This window comes from Vulpes lagopus, chromosome 4 (genome assembly GCF_018345385.1).
Source record: "Vulpes lagopus strain Blue_001 chromosome 4, ASM1834538v1, whole genome shotgun sequence".
In the NCBI taxonomy this organism is placed as follows: domain Eukaryota; kingdom Metazoa; phylum Chordata; class Mammalia; order Carnivora; family Canidae; genus Vulpes; species Vulpes lagopus.
Window position 1 is genome coordinate 41,530,339 of NC_054827.1, and position 15,115 is coordinate 41,545,453.

A 15,115-nucleotide genomic window follows, 5' to 3' on the forward strand; every position below is an offset into this window, starting at 1 on the left:
TCATGGATATGCTCATCCAACAGGCATTCAAGAGAATTCTTTGAGGGGGGTATCCGAGCTCTTAGTTTTCAGACGAGGGACAAAGATTCATGTGTTCTTCAAGGCAACTGGCAGCTGAGGGGCAGAGTGGGGACTCAAACTCAGGCCTTTTGGGCTGGAAGTCTGTGCGCTGAGGAACGCCTTGCATGGGGCCAGCTGCATTCAGGGCTCCTGCCAAGTGCAGGCCACACCAAGGTGATGGTCTGCTTATAACCTGAGCAGCGATCCAAGCCTGCTTACATATGCAGAAAAATGAAACGTAGAAAGTACCCCAAGAGGCATGTGGTTGGGGGGTTGGGTTTGGAACCACTTACTGGCTGTGTGACCACAGAGGAGTCGCTTAACATTGGTAAGGCAAAGCTTCCACAGCCATGACACAGGCTAACGTGGTGCTTTCTTCATAAGGCTCCCCATGGATGATGCGATGCATTAAACGTGCAGCATGGCGTGTGGGAAGCACTCAATCAAAGTCAGATATTCCTGTTCTTACTCCTTCAGTGGGTAACTCCAACTTGCATTAACCAGGGGGTGGTCAGGGCCTGGGTAGCCATAATCCCACAGCCTTCCCCTCCTGGTAGGAGTGTCGCCAGCATCCCCAGTGTCACCCCTAATTCCTTCATCTTTGGGGATAAACAGTGAAACATAATTAGAATGAGGTTCACATCAGGCTGTTATACTTGCTGAGGGACGTTTGTGGACATGGAAGTCCTGATGACGGCAAAGGGAGGGAGACCAGCTGCCTTCCTTGGGAAGCTGACATCCTCAGGACAGTTTCTAGAATGCCTATGTCTAGGGGGCCAGATAAGAACTGTGTGTGTGGGTGACAGGCTGGCAGGGCAGTCAGATGGAATTTGAGGGAGGCCTGAGGCCATGGCGGGTGCAGATACACTCAGGCCAGCCCAGATGGAGACTGGCCGTCTTAGTTTCCCCTGTGTGCCTCACGCCTTCAACCCCTGCCGTGGACCACCATCTGGAATCTGGAAGCCTGAAGGCATCCCTCTGTGGATGAGGATGGTGTATGCAGAACAAACCCCATCCCTAGCGATGCCAGAGCTGAGTGAGTAGTGAACAGTTGTAGCTTTTCCTCGTGTCTCTCTGCAGGTAATATTTAGATGCTATCCAAGTCCGAGTCATCAATACTTTATGGAGCTGGAGACTAGGGCGAGGCAGGAAAAATGCTCATTTTAGTTACATTAAATACTGAGAGCAGTAAGCTTACTGCTTACAATGACTGCTACTGGGTTTGGACAATGCTCTGCCATATGGCACCTCATAGGTCTGTGGCTTTTCCAGAATTTGGGGTAATTTCATCATAACTTCCATGTGCTAAACTAACTCCCTTAGAAGTCACAGATGAAGTGGAATATAATTTTTTAAAGTATTTAACTTCTACAAGCACTCATGAAATGTGATGATTTTTTTTTTTTTTTTTTTTTTTTTTTTTTTACCAAGTCACAAGACTTTGGTGCTCATAAAGAAAACCACTATCTCTTTGGCAGGTGTGCCAGTAAGGATTGAGGGACAGGAGTCCAGCTCGGGGAACTGCAAGGCAGAGGGAGGGTTGCCCAGGAGATGTTCATATCTGTATACACATCCCTCCCAGGCTGATCTGGAACTCCAAACGCACTTCCTGCATAAAGATACTACAGACAATAACTTAGGAGTGGATAGAATTTAATAGCCCTCAAAACCAATGTCGGGGAAGAATCAACGATACATTAATGCTCCTGACTCCTGGCAATGCTAGATGAGAAACGGGGGTTGACAGCTGTTGTGTTTCCAGTTTGGGGAAATTGTAGGGTAAAGTGATAGTAGGTGGAACAGCGGGGCTGCCGGCGCCAGGAGCCGAGCTACAAATCTATAGTTTGAATAATAACATATGGACTTGAGCACAATTTCAAGTCCATTGAACGACGGGCTGCATAACTTATTTTAAAACCATCGGTCCAGTCTGAATGATGTTCGATGGCTGCATAAATTCTCTTCGATCCACCACCAGGGCAGCTTGCTAGCAGCTGAAGTGCCCTAACCAGGTACTGCAGAGATGGTTAATATCAACGAACCTCATCAAGGATCTGCACGCCAGAGTGGCTCCATATGCATTGCGAGAGATCATGATGTAAATGCATGTCCAGAAGTTGAAAGAACAGCTTAAGAGGCATTGGAAACACTTTCTCAGCAACAAGAAGATGTTGTGCAGTATATCCCCCAGCTCCCCTCTTACTGTCTGAGGCTAGGACTGTGCCCTGGGACACTGACAGTCACAGAGGGTCCCAGGTGGCCTGGTCAGCTTGTGATGTGCACCACATGGGTGCTGGACACATCAAACCGCACGGGACCCCATGGCAGACACAGCTCCCCGAGGACTTACCAAACCATGAATCAAACCCAAGGCACGGGTCATTGAGTGACTGATTTATCTGCACGGGCCCACCTGACCTTTCATGCACGTCTCTCAGGGTAACTCACTGGTTTAAAATGTTGCCAGGTCATTAGTGGTGACCTTGTACAAGATGCTTGTACAGTGTCAAGAGTTGCAGAACAGGCCTGAGTCTTGTCCTGGCTTTGTAGCCTCTGGACGGAAGTCTGAACCTAGCAGGTGAGGACCAGGCTTAGGTGTTAGGTGTGCAGCACGGAAGGAGGCAGCCCAGCAACACTCTACCTGATTTTGCTGCAGGCCAGACCACAGTGGGAACCGTGTTTCTAGAGCATTCTGAGCTGGACCAACCACAAATGTGCTAACATACCTCTGTCCACAGCAGCTGTGGGAAGGGGGCCTCTTTGGCCCAGCCTGGCAGCCACATCCCCACCTGTTCCACACCAGTCCTACAGGTGGGCACTAGGAGTCAGCACAGGGCACTGGGGGCATGGACCTAGGGGCTCCCAGCTAGGTGGACAGAGTGCCATGGGGGCCATGCCCCAGGGAGGAGGTGGGAGCGCCAGGGGCTATTGGAAATGGGAGGCTGGGACAACAGTAGGCACCAGGCATGGGCACAGCAGGAGGCACTGCAGTCTGCCTGGGCTTTTCCCGAGATCTGGTCACTGTCACGCAGGTGATGCCAGACTGGATGGACCCTAGAACCAAGCTAGAGGAACACACACAAGGGAAGCTAGAGGAGGGCTAGCATCATTCCCACTGACGTCCACCAGCCAAGGCTACCTGGCCAAGCCGGGTCCTCGGATCTTGCCACAACTTCCAAGTACCTTTGGACGAGTTCAGGTTAAAATTCAGCCCTGGGATTTCAGCCACACCAAACCACATATTAAGTAAATACCCTTCAGGCCACTTTCTTGGTGCGGCCCATCACCCCAGCCGGATGACTCCAGGCTGCATGCTAAGTTCTCTGCCCCTCCCACCCTCACCAGTGTCTTATGGGAGTTGAGGAGATAAAGACTTCTCTACGTTGGGAGCAGGCCTGCTTCTCAAGTGACCCCCATACATCCCATGTTCCCCTGGGGTATAAGCCACTTCATGACAAGGGCATGTCAGTGAATAGTGGTATTTATTTTGGGGGTATGCCTGTGACTTCTGTGGCAGTAGAGGTATGGATGATTCGCGCAGTTGGGTTGAAACCCTGAATGACCCCAAGTCTCATTAGAAAATCACATGCCACCAATTCTGCACTGTACCAGCATGCCCCGGGTGTATGCTGATGATGGGGAAGACAAAAACCCTAGAAACCATCATATAAACCTGACAAAAGTGTGAATTCTTAACAGAACCCTGGATTGGAGTTCTCAAAAAACTCCAGGAGCATCTTAATTTTAGTTCCTGCATAGCCAGCTTCCGTAAACCCTTAAAACAGTTGTAGGACACTATTAAGCAGTTTTAGATCTTATACTAAAAGTCAAAACTCTGTGTCACTGCCTGACATTTGCCCAGAATAATAAAACAAAGATTGCATTTTGCTATCAAAATCCATCTGTGGCCACCGTGTGCCAGTCGATGACTCCAGCAAATCAAGGAGGCACACGGCGCTGAGTTCCTAGCCAGCACGTGGGTTGCTTCAGCTCCTGGACAAGATTTTCCCACAGAGTGGGCGCACACCTCTGGTCAAGGAGTGCAGGGGTCTGGCAGCCCCCTCGTCTCCCACCTCTTCTCTCCCTCAGCCGTCAGCATTCTGAAATGTTCAATGTATGTAAACCCCTTTAGGGAAACGATACTGCAAAGAGATCCCACGTTCTGCTTTCTGCTGCTGACAGGCCATGGCCTGCAGGATTGCTTCCCACTGACACAGCCCGGCCTCTCCTCAGAACCAATATCTCCAAGCACGTCAGGCCCTCTGAAAACACTTTCAGGGTGTTTCCTTCCCAACCTACCCCCACCCCGCCCCAAATTAATTAATTTCTTTTTTCTTTTTTTGGAAGCATCTGGGAGTGAAACAGTTAAATCACAGACTAGGAAAAAGACAATTTTCCAAGTTTACGCATTATTCAAACAGGAACCAAGATTCCCCTGGGGCTCTGGGTGGTGGGGGGCCCAACTCCAGAAAGCCAAACATCTATAACCTTCCAGGGAACAGCAGTAAGTAGATTAAGCTGCCACATCAGCTATGATTGATTTAAAATATTTGGGGCTCTGCTATCGCACCAACACAATTTCGTGTAAATGCCTTGAAGAAAAATTTCCTTTCAGTGGATTTGCTCAAGCTGAAGCTTAACTTGACTCACCAAGCAATGAGCTTTTTATTTTACTAGGAAGATACTAAAGACGATATTTTAAATCTTCAGGTTATGGATTTTTTTTTTAAGAGATTAGTCCTAGAGCTGTGTAGACTCTTACTAGAGTCTTACTAGAGCTGCCAGGACTCCAGGACCTTTCTTCTTTTTTCAGGGGGGTGGGTGCTTTTAGATTGCTGTGCACTGACCTCTCTGGAACTTGAGGCCTGCTGCTTCATGGGGCTGGATGTGCACACAAAGCGTGACCACAGTGAACACCGGCTGGTTGCCTTTTTATTCCAATGACACCATCATGCGGGGCCAAGGACAATATGACAATTAAGCCTTCAGGTTGATTCTCTTGGGGCCCAGAAAGCAACTTCAAAAACTGGGACCCTGAGTGCAATCCTGAATGCTCTGAGCCTTGCCCCACATCAGAATAAAACTACCCAGGGGAGGGGGGTGCCCACTTATGGCATCAGGGAGACTTGGATGGGGGGAAGGGATGGAGAAGGGCTCAAGGGACCTCTAGGGGATGATGAGATGCTCCATGTCCTGACAGGGGTGCACAGTACATACATCTGTCCAACGCCTCAAACTGTGTCCTGATGCTTGTGCATTTCATTGTATACAATGGGTATCTCAACTTTTTCTTTTAAATTTAAGAATCGGGCAGCCCGGGTGGCTCAGCGGTTTAGCGCTGCCTTCAGCCCAGGGCCTGATCCTGGAGACCCAGGATCGAGTCCCACGTCTGGCTCCCTGCATGGAGCCTGCTTCTCCCTCTGCCTGTGTCTCTGCCTCTCTCTTTCTGTGTCTCTCGTGAATAAATAAAATCTTAAAAAAAAATTACGAATCAAGTCGTTGGACTTTTTGCTTCAGAGACCTCAGTGAAATGATGATGGTGAGGGATTCTGAGCTTACATACCTCTCTGCTCTATGCTCTGTGCTGCATAAAGCCCCCAACGCAGAGTCTCAGCTGGAGGAATGCACAGCACTGAGCTAAAAACAGTCTTTTCTGGGTTTGATGATTCCTTGATTGCCCTCCGACCCGGCCTAGCATGGTGCCTTGTCACCGTGGCTGTGTGGTCTCAGGCAGGTAGGCTCAGAAGACATAGCTGTTTACCGGCCCAATGTTGGTGCAGAAACATCCTGACCCACACCTGGATTTGGAGAAAGGGAGTTGCCCTGGACTTGAACAATGGTACTCCCTAGGACTTGCTCCATACTTTGTGTGACTTTGGGCACATCACTTAAGCTCTTCTTGCCTCACCTGGGGAATGTCAGTGACACTCCTGTTACAGTGTTGTTGTGAGGGATTCTACGAGCTGAATGTTATGTCCCCCAAAATTCACACTGAAGCCTAAGTCCCCAGCGGGATGATGTTAGGAGGTGGGGTCTTTGGGAGGGGATGAGCTCATGAGGGGGGAAGCCCCCATGATGGCATCAGTGTCCTGATAAGGGGATAAGGAGACCAGATCTCTCTCCCTGTCTCCTTGCCACGTGTGGGTGCGGTGGGAAGACAACAGCTGTGAGTGAGGAGGGGCTCCTCCACGGCCACCGGGTAGGCTGGCACTGTGATTGTGGACTTGCAGCCCTCAGGACTGTGAGGAATACATGCTTGTGGTGCAAGCCCCTGCTCTACAGTGCTCTTTAGAGCAGCCCCAGAGGACTCAGACAGATGGTTAAACGAAGCAACAGATAAGAAAGTGCTCACAACAGTGACCGGAACGTGATAGCAATCAATACATGATTGTTGCTGTCAGGACAAAAGTCTCATTAGTATGGAGACGGATTATAAATGTTTAAGAGAGCTTCCCACTCAGATTTTTAGTTATTTAATAATGCATTCAGTTGGAGAACTCTGGCGCCAGAAGTATAACAGTGGTAGAAAATGTCCACCGAGGAGGATGTACCCGGAACGGCAAATCACCTAGACCGGCTTCTTTGGAAAGCTTTACCTGTTATTTCTTCTCCAGCTCTCCCTCCCCAGGCAACACAAGGTACTCCACCTCTTGGGAAGGGCGTGGATAAGCCTTTGCATTTGCAAACCTCCCAGGATGGTGCCTCCTGCCCCTTCTGCCAGGAGCTTGGGTTCTGGAAAGCCCCACACACCTGGCCACTAGGTGAGGGCTCTCACCGACCTTCTGATGCTCCCCAAAGCACCAACAGCTTCTCTTTGCAGCACAACCTCATGAAACTGGAAACTGAGTTACAGCTAAAGTCAAAGGAAACAACCACCACACCCCGTCTAGCAGCAGCAGGGTCACCGCCTCCTGCTGCCCGCCCCGTGCACCTTACCTTCATACAGCCAGTCACTGAGGCCGTTGTAAATGACGCCTTCCTTCCCCGTTGAGACCACACGGATGGCCTGCTTCCCGACGTGCGCGCAGTAGTAGATATTGTTTTCAAAGATAAATATCTAATTGGGAAGAGAGAAAACATAGTGTTAATGAAGGATATGGTTATATGGTGCTCTTAAGAAATCTGAAGTTGGTGATGTGGTTTGCTTTTTCCTAGTGCATTTATTTGACAGAACCACGGCGCTATTGGGATCATCTGGGCTCACTCACTTATCTCTATGTTTCTGGTTAATCAGAGACTCCAATGTTACACAGTTTGCCCCATGCTCTCATCTTCCAGGACTGGACAATCTGTGGTCTGATACCTTAGGTACTTCCCTGTCAAACTGCACTATTTTAACTGTTGCATTGTTCCTAGCAATTAAGATTGAGGGGCTGAAAAACTGGAAATCTGGCATTTATTCATTCAATATTCACCAAAAATTATTTAGTGGCACCTATTAAGTGCCACTCACAGGAGACAGAGTGATCAATGGAGTGGGACATATAATGTGCTTTCATTCTACTTAAAATCCAGTAAAGAAGACAAACTTTACCAGGACAATGTTCTGATGGGGTCAGGTGGAGCAGAAACATGTAACAGGGTTCCCTAACTTAGGTCAAAGAAGTCACTGAGAAAATGGTTCAAAAAACTTTTTTTATTGTGGAAATATATACATGGCACACAACGTGCCACCATAACCAAGTTTATGTGTATAATCTGGTAGCATTAGGTACATTCTCCTTGTGTCACCATCACCACCACCATCTCCAGAACTTTTCCATCGTCCCCAGCCGAGACTCTGTGCCCACGAGACCCTGACCTTCAGCCCTCCGCAGCCCCTGGCACCCTCTGATTCTGCCAACTGTCTCCACGAATCTGATGTTTCTAAGCACCTCATGTAAATGGAATCACACAACATCGGTCCTCCTGCAATTGGCTTTTTCCCTCAGCCTAAAGGTTCACCCACACTGCGGCAAGTGACAGGGTGTGCAGAAAGTGCTGTTCACGCTGAGGCCTCGTGAAGAGCAGGATGGAGATGGGCCTAGAAGCTTGAAGCACATAGGAAACGGCACAGGAGGGAAGCAGAGCCGAGGTGGGCATGAGGTGTCAGTGGGCTCCACGTGCACTGTCCCATCAGGGACAAGGTGGTGGCGGAGGGAGCCCAGGGACGGCAGGGCCTGTCCCCTGTCGTGGAATCCCTCCAGCAGCGGGGAGCCCTAGATGGCAGCCTGAGGAGGGGAGTGGTATGGTGAGATGGGAGGTTTCTGGTGACGAGAAGGCAGTGGGGCTGTGAACAGGGACTGTGTAGCTGGCACCGTCATCTGAGGGTGCTCACAAGGGAGTGGAGGCAGACACCAGCCAGGGGACACCCGGGTGGGCTTCTAACTGCGCTGAGTGAACCCAGGTCTGGCCGAAGGGGTGACACGCGGCAGAGCCGTTCCTGAGACACTGGGTGGTGGTGACCCACTTGTGCAGGAAGGGGATGGTCTCAGTCAGTGGTTCTCGAATTCTGATGCCCACCACAATGACCCGGGGTCAAAAAATGCTTAAAAATCCCACTGTCTGGTCTGTGAGCCCAGCCCCATGAGCAGTATCAAGGGGTGAGAGCTGGGAACCAGAATTTTTTAAAAACATCCCACGTGATTCCAATGTACAGCCAACATCAGGACCCCGTGGCCCCGGAAAAACCTCACATCTCCTGAAACTCTGAGCTAGAAAAGGAGCCGACAACATGCTGGTGCTCTCAGAGGTGCCGATCAGCTGTGCTCTGCATTTGTGCCCCTGCAGCCCTGCCTTCTGCACCCGCAGAAGTGGCTTCGGGACACGTTGATGCCCGACGTCCATGGACACTGAGCCATGTGGACCGGGACCAGGACTCACACCAGGTGTTGATCTCTCAAACAGACTCTAGGAAAAATACTGTTGACGTCATTGAAGAGACCACGGAGAGGGGGTATTTGGCACAGAACAGCAAAGGGTGGAAATGTTAGCTCTTTTTTATCGAAAATTTAAAAAAAAGGCAGTTTCCCCAGGTGGCTCTCGCCGGCGGTAGATTCGAAAGCACCACCGAGTGTCAGTTTTCTGCTCGGGGCTCCGGGTGCTTCAAGCGTTCACTTCAACCAGAAACGAGCTGGAAAACTTCCAGACACATAAGTGTACATCCTAATTTAACTTCAGTAGCTGTTCTCAGGAGTTTGCCTAAGGGAAAGATGTATTACTAAACTGTAACTTCTCTTATGTCTTCTAAGCCTATAATAAATTTTTGAACCAAATCAGACTGCAGCCAATTAATATTTTGAGTGAGCATAATTTGCTGTGATAGATAATAAATCTTTTATCACCTTGGTTTTATTTTTAAAGGAAGGAAAATGAAAAGAAACAAGTGTGAAGGAAGGGTGAATTTTGCTCAGGAGACGTTTGACGATCTCCAGATGTTCAGGTGGGGTCGGGGGGTCGGGGGGACAGAGCCAAGGGTGGCCACACAGGGGCATGGCAGGCATGGGGGCGAGCAGCTGAGCACCCCACTCTCCGCGCCCTGCTGGGCATGCAGGTCATCACGGGGTTCCCAGCACCATGTGCCCACCCCAGCCCTCCTCTCCCCCGCCCCCTCTTTCAAAGTGCAGAGACATTAGCTCCCATCCTGCCTTCTAACTCAGCCTGCTAGGGCTGATGCCACCCTGGTGCCACCTGCAGAGCTCAGATGTCTCTGCTTCCCGTCATCCCCTTCCCCCATTCATCTCACACATTACAGTCCGGATCATCTTTCCTAAAGCACCATCTTTATTACCTCATTGTGTTTCTTGGAACCTGCAGTGGCTTTCAGGTAACTGTGGGATGGAGCTTAAGCACCTGGTCTGGGGTTCAAGGCCCTCCAGGACTCGGGCCCAACAGTCTCCCTATCTCTCCCACTCTACAGGAGTTATGGCAGTCCGATGACAGCGGGGACACCAGGGGGCAAGGTGGTCCTCAGGGTTTGTGTTTGGAAATGGGAATCCGGATCCTACATAGCTCCAGGCCGCATGAGGGGTCCATGCCACCAGGTTGTGGGAGCACAGAGGATGCGCTATGTGACCTGGGTCAGCTGCGGGACTTCCATGTGCCTCAGATTCTTCACCTGTCACTAGACATGGTAATGGGACCCGACCCTGGGTGGATGTGGAGCGCAAGAGGACAAATTTGAAGCACTTGGGGCAGCACCTGATGCAAAGTAGGGCCTCAACAGCATATCAGTTGTGGTCACGGTCATCACCATCAAGACCCATTCTGTCTGGAGGGATGAGGATAGGCTTCACAGAGGAGGTGACATCTGAGCTAGACTAGCTTTTAATTTTGATCAAGTCCAATTTACCTATTTTTTTTCTTTTTTTCTCTAGTAGCTCAGGCTTTTCATGTCACATTTAAGAATGGCCAAATCCAAGGTCATGACCATTTACCCCCATGTTTTCTTCTAAGATTTTTAGAGTTTTACCTCTTACATTTGGGCCTTCGATCCATTTTGGTTTTTGAGTTTTTTGTTTGTTTTGTTTTGTTTTGTTTTGCGTATGTTGGCCATGCATTTTCCAAATTCTTTATAAACAATTCAATTTTAAAAATAATGCTATGGATGAGGCACTGGCCTTGTTTGAGGATGAAGACACAAGCAGGAGAACAGTAAGTAACTTGACCAACAGCTCGTTGGTCAGTGGTGCAGCAGGGGTTCAAACCAGGTGGCATGAAGATGTGAAATGCCGGGCCCAAGGTCACAAGGGGAAGTCAGAGCTCAGGAACTCAGGCAGATCTGTGCTTTCCTCAGCTATGGCATGCCGCCTCTTTACAGCGATTTATTAAATAAACAAAAGATGTGATTTCTAACCAGAAATGAACCAGAGACCATGGACACCTGTCTGAGCCGCACTGAATCCTCACCCTCCCTCTGGCCACTTCTCTCTCCTGCAGAAGAACATGTATGGATGGGGTAGATGTCATGGTGTCACTGTCATCAAGATTCTCCCAGCAGATACAGAAGCCATCACATGGTGCCCCTTACCTGGGCTTATTCAGGTAAGCCCGGGTCTAGCGCCGTATGTCCACTGGACTTGCCGGCCCCGAGGCCCTGCTAGCTCCCAAATCCTATCAGCCCAGGTTCTAGAATCTGTTCCGTCAAGGGGCTGCCAGCCTCTGTCTCAGGATGGCTTTCCCCGCTGTGGGTGCCCGGTTGGCACTGGGTAGATTCTGCACCTGACAGCTGCTCCGGGGCCTAAGGCCACTGGATTTCGGTCAGTTGGAAAGGCTGCTGAGCCAACAAAACCTGCCATCACCACTGCGACCCTGTGATCCCAGGCACGGAGCCCTGCCCTTGATTCTTTCTTCCAGAAAGCTTTAAAAAATATACCCCACGGGCAAAGCTTCCAGGTGCTTCCTACTCAAGACCTCCTCTCTCCTCCTCACCCACCTGCCCGAGTCCCGGTCATCCTGGGAGGCTCTGCTGGGCTCTGTTCTCCCGGGAGGCCTCATGTCCACTGCCCTCACTCTGCCTGCCTCTCCTCACTGACACGCATGTGGCTGCCTGTGGAGAGGCTTTTGAAAGATGGAGCACAAAATCCAGGCAGAGATGAGGGAGATCAGAAGTGGGGCGGGGTGGGGCCCGCTCTGGGGTATGGCCCTCGGTCCAGTGGCAGCGGCTTCCACGTACAGATGGGAGTGAGACACGTAAGCTCTTCCCAGAAGTGACGAACCAGCCCAGACTTGAGGAGGGTCCATCTCCTGTCCTGCCCAGAACTCAGCCACAGCAGCTGGTGGAGAGGGTGACAGAGAAGCAGCAGGACCCCCGGGGCCCTGAGAGGCAGGAGAGGTACACCCAGAGGGACCTGGCCCTATGAGGGACCCTCTGAAGCACCTGCTGGCCAAGTGGCACCTGTTCCCCCCTGAAGACTCGCTCACCTCCGAGACCTCACCAGTAAAAGCCATGGAGGGAGGGCCATCAGTGCACAAACCGGTGAGAGCCTATGTTGGTGGCAGATGCTCCAGCAGAACGACTTTTAAAGACTTCCTCTCCCTGTGCACACAGCCTAAGCAGACAGGGCCTTGGTACCCCGAGTTTCCCCTCTGGGTTCCTTTTGTCTTCTGAGCTGACAAGCCTCCACTTTGGTGGAGCCAGGCCTACATGTCATCTCCTTTGTACCCTGCTGCCCTCCCCTCCACTCTGGTGGCTGCACTACCTCTGCACACAATTGGACATGTTAATCTTTTTAATGGAATAAATTTCAATTAACTTCATAGAAACTTGAGCTGTAGAAGGTTTCCTGGCATCCTGGACCTCCAGCTCACCATGGAGCCTTCAGAGGGGGCGGGAGACCATCCAGACCACAGCCGGGGCACAAGATCTGCCTTCTTCCTCCAGCATGGGAGGGCGGAGAGTCCCAGGTGATGGGACAAGGCTATCGCTGACTGATTCACAACTGAAAAAGGAGACTTTTGGAAAGCAGAATTTGTGGGAATTTTATAGATCAAAGTCAGGGAATCTAAAAAGTCTGAGATGTCAGGAATAAAGAGGTAGAGTGACTTCAGAGGCATGGGTGGCAGGGCATCGTCTGGATGCGGCGAAAAGGCAGATAGGAGGCTAGAGGCAGAGGAAGCCTGCCATCCTTGATGGATAGATTGAAAGAGGACGGAGGATGGCAGCCTGGGACACGTCAGGGTTTGTGAAGGAGGCAGACAGAAAAAAGGCCGCATGCACTTCCATTGGACAGGAATACCCACGTGCAGTCCCCTCCACAGGCCAGGCCGCAGGGCACCGTCATCAGAGGGGCTGTGGGCCTAAAACTCTCCCTGAATCAAGTTCTTGCAGTGGTTGGGTCATCCCACTCCATCCACAGCACGCCGGCAAGCACTCCGATGCAAAGGTCAGACAGTTGTCCTGGGGCTTGATTCCTTTTTGTCTGAAAACCCTAGTGACATTAATGTGGGTTTTTACATGCATGCACTGAGCACCTGCTGCTCCACATCCTCCTTCCTCTGAGCCTGAGGGATGAAGCCCACCTGTGTCACTTCCCCTCTCAGATGTCCTCAGGCCCCCGCTCATCTCTGCCACGTGAGGCCAGTGCTGTACCTCCTGGGGCCTCCTCTCAGCCCAGCCAACGCCCCCTGTGAGACCAGGCCTGGTAGAAACTTCTCTCTTCTTTCTTGCTTGCTTGCTTGATTTCTTTTTAAAGATTCTATTTATTTGTTCATGAGAGACACACCGAGAGAGGCAGAGACACAGGCAGAGGGAGAAGCAGGCTCCGTGCGGGGAGCCCGATGTGGGACTCGATCCCAGGACCCCAGGATCATGCCCTGGGCCACAGGTAGATGCTCAGCCACTGAGCCACCCAGGTGCCCCTCTCCCCTACTCTCTGAGTGCCTACCGTGGAGCTCTGGCCTCCCCGACCTCGGGACTTTGCTGGCACATTCTGATGGTGCCATCCACATTGCCTTCGCTGCTGCCCAGAGCTCCCCCCCTTCAGGACCTGCATGTCTTTCTCCAGAGTGCCTTCCAATTCCAGCAGGGTGGGGACGCGTCTCCTGCTCCTTTCTCCCCCTGCGGCATCCTTCACAGGATGACGTGTCTGGCATTGCTCTGTTAAGTACACATATTAGTTTTCAAACAACTGGCTGGCAGACATGCATCTCCCACAAATTTGCTTTCACTGTGTCTTAACTCACCAAGTCCAATCCCCTCCCTCATTTCTGGGCATTTTAGTTCTTTGTGCTATCCTTGGAGAAGAAGGTGGGAGCCCCACACACAGCATACCCCTCGCTCCGAACCGCACCCTGATTATAAGCAGAGACATCGTGAAGTACAAACCCAAAGGGACTGGAAATATAAGGTATATTTCACGATTTCCTACAAAACACTTCACATTTTTATGAGGCTGATTTTTTAATCAGCACTTTTGACTATATATGGCTCAGACACTTATGGTTACAGTAAATTCTGTGGAAGTTCAATTAATTGGAATTCTCTGGAGGAATGTGAACTTTCAGTTAAATAGATTTTCACAGTGAATTCTTGAATCAAAGAAAAGATCTTTATGACTTCAGTCTTTAATAGGGAAATATTCCCATGTTTTTCTGCTTTCCTGACTTACTCAATAGGAGGGAATTATTACCGAGTAAGGGACAATTACTTGTGTTGCCTAAGATCATCATCATATGTGTTTCCATTGCCTGGAACTGTTGGTGTCGTTGTACAAGAGTGAATTGGATGGAATCTAATCCATCCTCTGGGTCGTCTTCCTTGAGGCTGCGTGTGTGGGGATAACTCTTCCACTCAAGTAGTATATATAACCCAACATTTGGTATATGACTTAGCTGAATTTTGACTAATTGAGGCTTTGACTTGTTTTGGAATCCGAAAAGCTAACAAAACTTGAGCTCAGTAGAGGCCAACCTCTGTTCCTGCGAACCTCGGTACCAAGGGCTAATTGATACCCTCAGTGTTTCTAAAATGGATTCCGAGTAGGTGACAAGGAAACACATATCCACACGTGCACAGGGTGGTTACAATAAAGCTCCCAGTGACATATACAGCTAAGGAGGGAGCTAATTATCTCAGGAACCAAGGATGAGCTAATTACTGTAATTGGGTGCAACTCAGCTCTTAGTTCTGGAAATTCAAGGCCAATGGGGAAGTGTGTGAGCAGCTCAGTGCTGGGCAAAAAGACAGCAATGCCGGTGGTGGCAGAATGACGAGCTGGAAGGAACCTGGGACCCGAGGCAGAAACCTAAATTCTATCTGAGACTGCTGGCTGGCCAGCTTCACGTGCCTCGCTCGCCAAACCACACATCCTTCACTATGAAATTTGAGGTCGCCTGGGGCCTCTAGGATTTCCTCCAGCGTCTACACTGTTCAACCCAAGAGTCTCATGAATATTCAGATCAGGAGAAGATGTTTCAACATTCGTAGTGAACCCAACATGTTAGCATCACAGGGGAACATGGGTTCTCCATTCGGCAGCTCAAAACCCTCAAGGATCACATCATCCTAGGTCTCTTTAGTCGGCACAGTGTACGGACTTTCCTAATCTCCGAGAAGCCATCCTGACAGCAGTGATTA

General features: G+C 50.3%; 1 protein-coding gene across 3 annotated transcripts in view; it reads right to left on the minus strand.

Annotated features, from left to right (window-relative positions):
* The window catches only part of DPP6 (dipeptidyl peptidase like 6), an 826,517-nt gene that overhangs the window by 114,174 nt on the left and 697,228 nt on the right, over window positions 1-15,115 (minus strand). For all 3 annotated transcript variants that reach the window (XM_041753453.1, XM_041753451.1, XM_041753452.1), the window contains exon 8: window positions 6,997-7,117. In XM_041753453.1, the coding sequence (XP_041609387.1) occupies window positions 6,997-7,117 (121 nt within the window). The remainder of the gene's footprint in view (window positions 1-6,996; window positions 7,118-15,115) is intronic.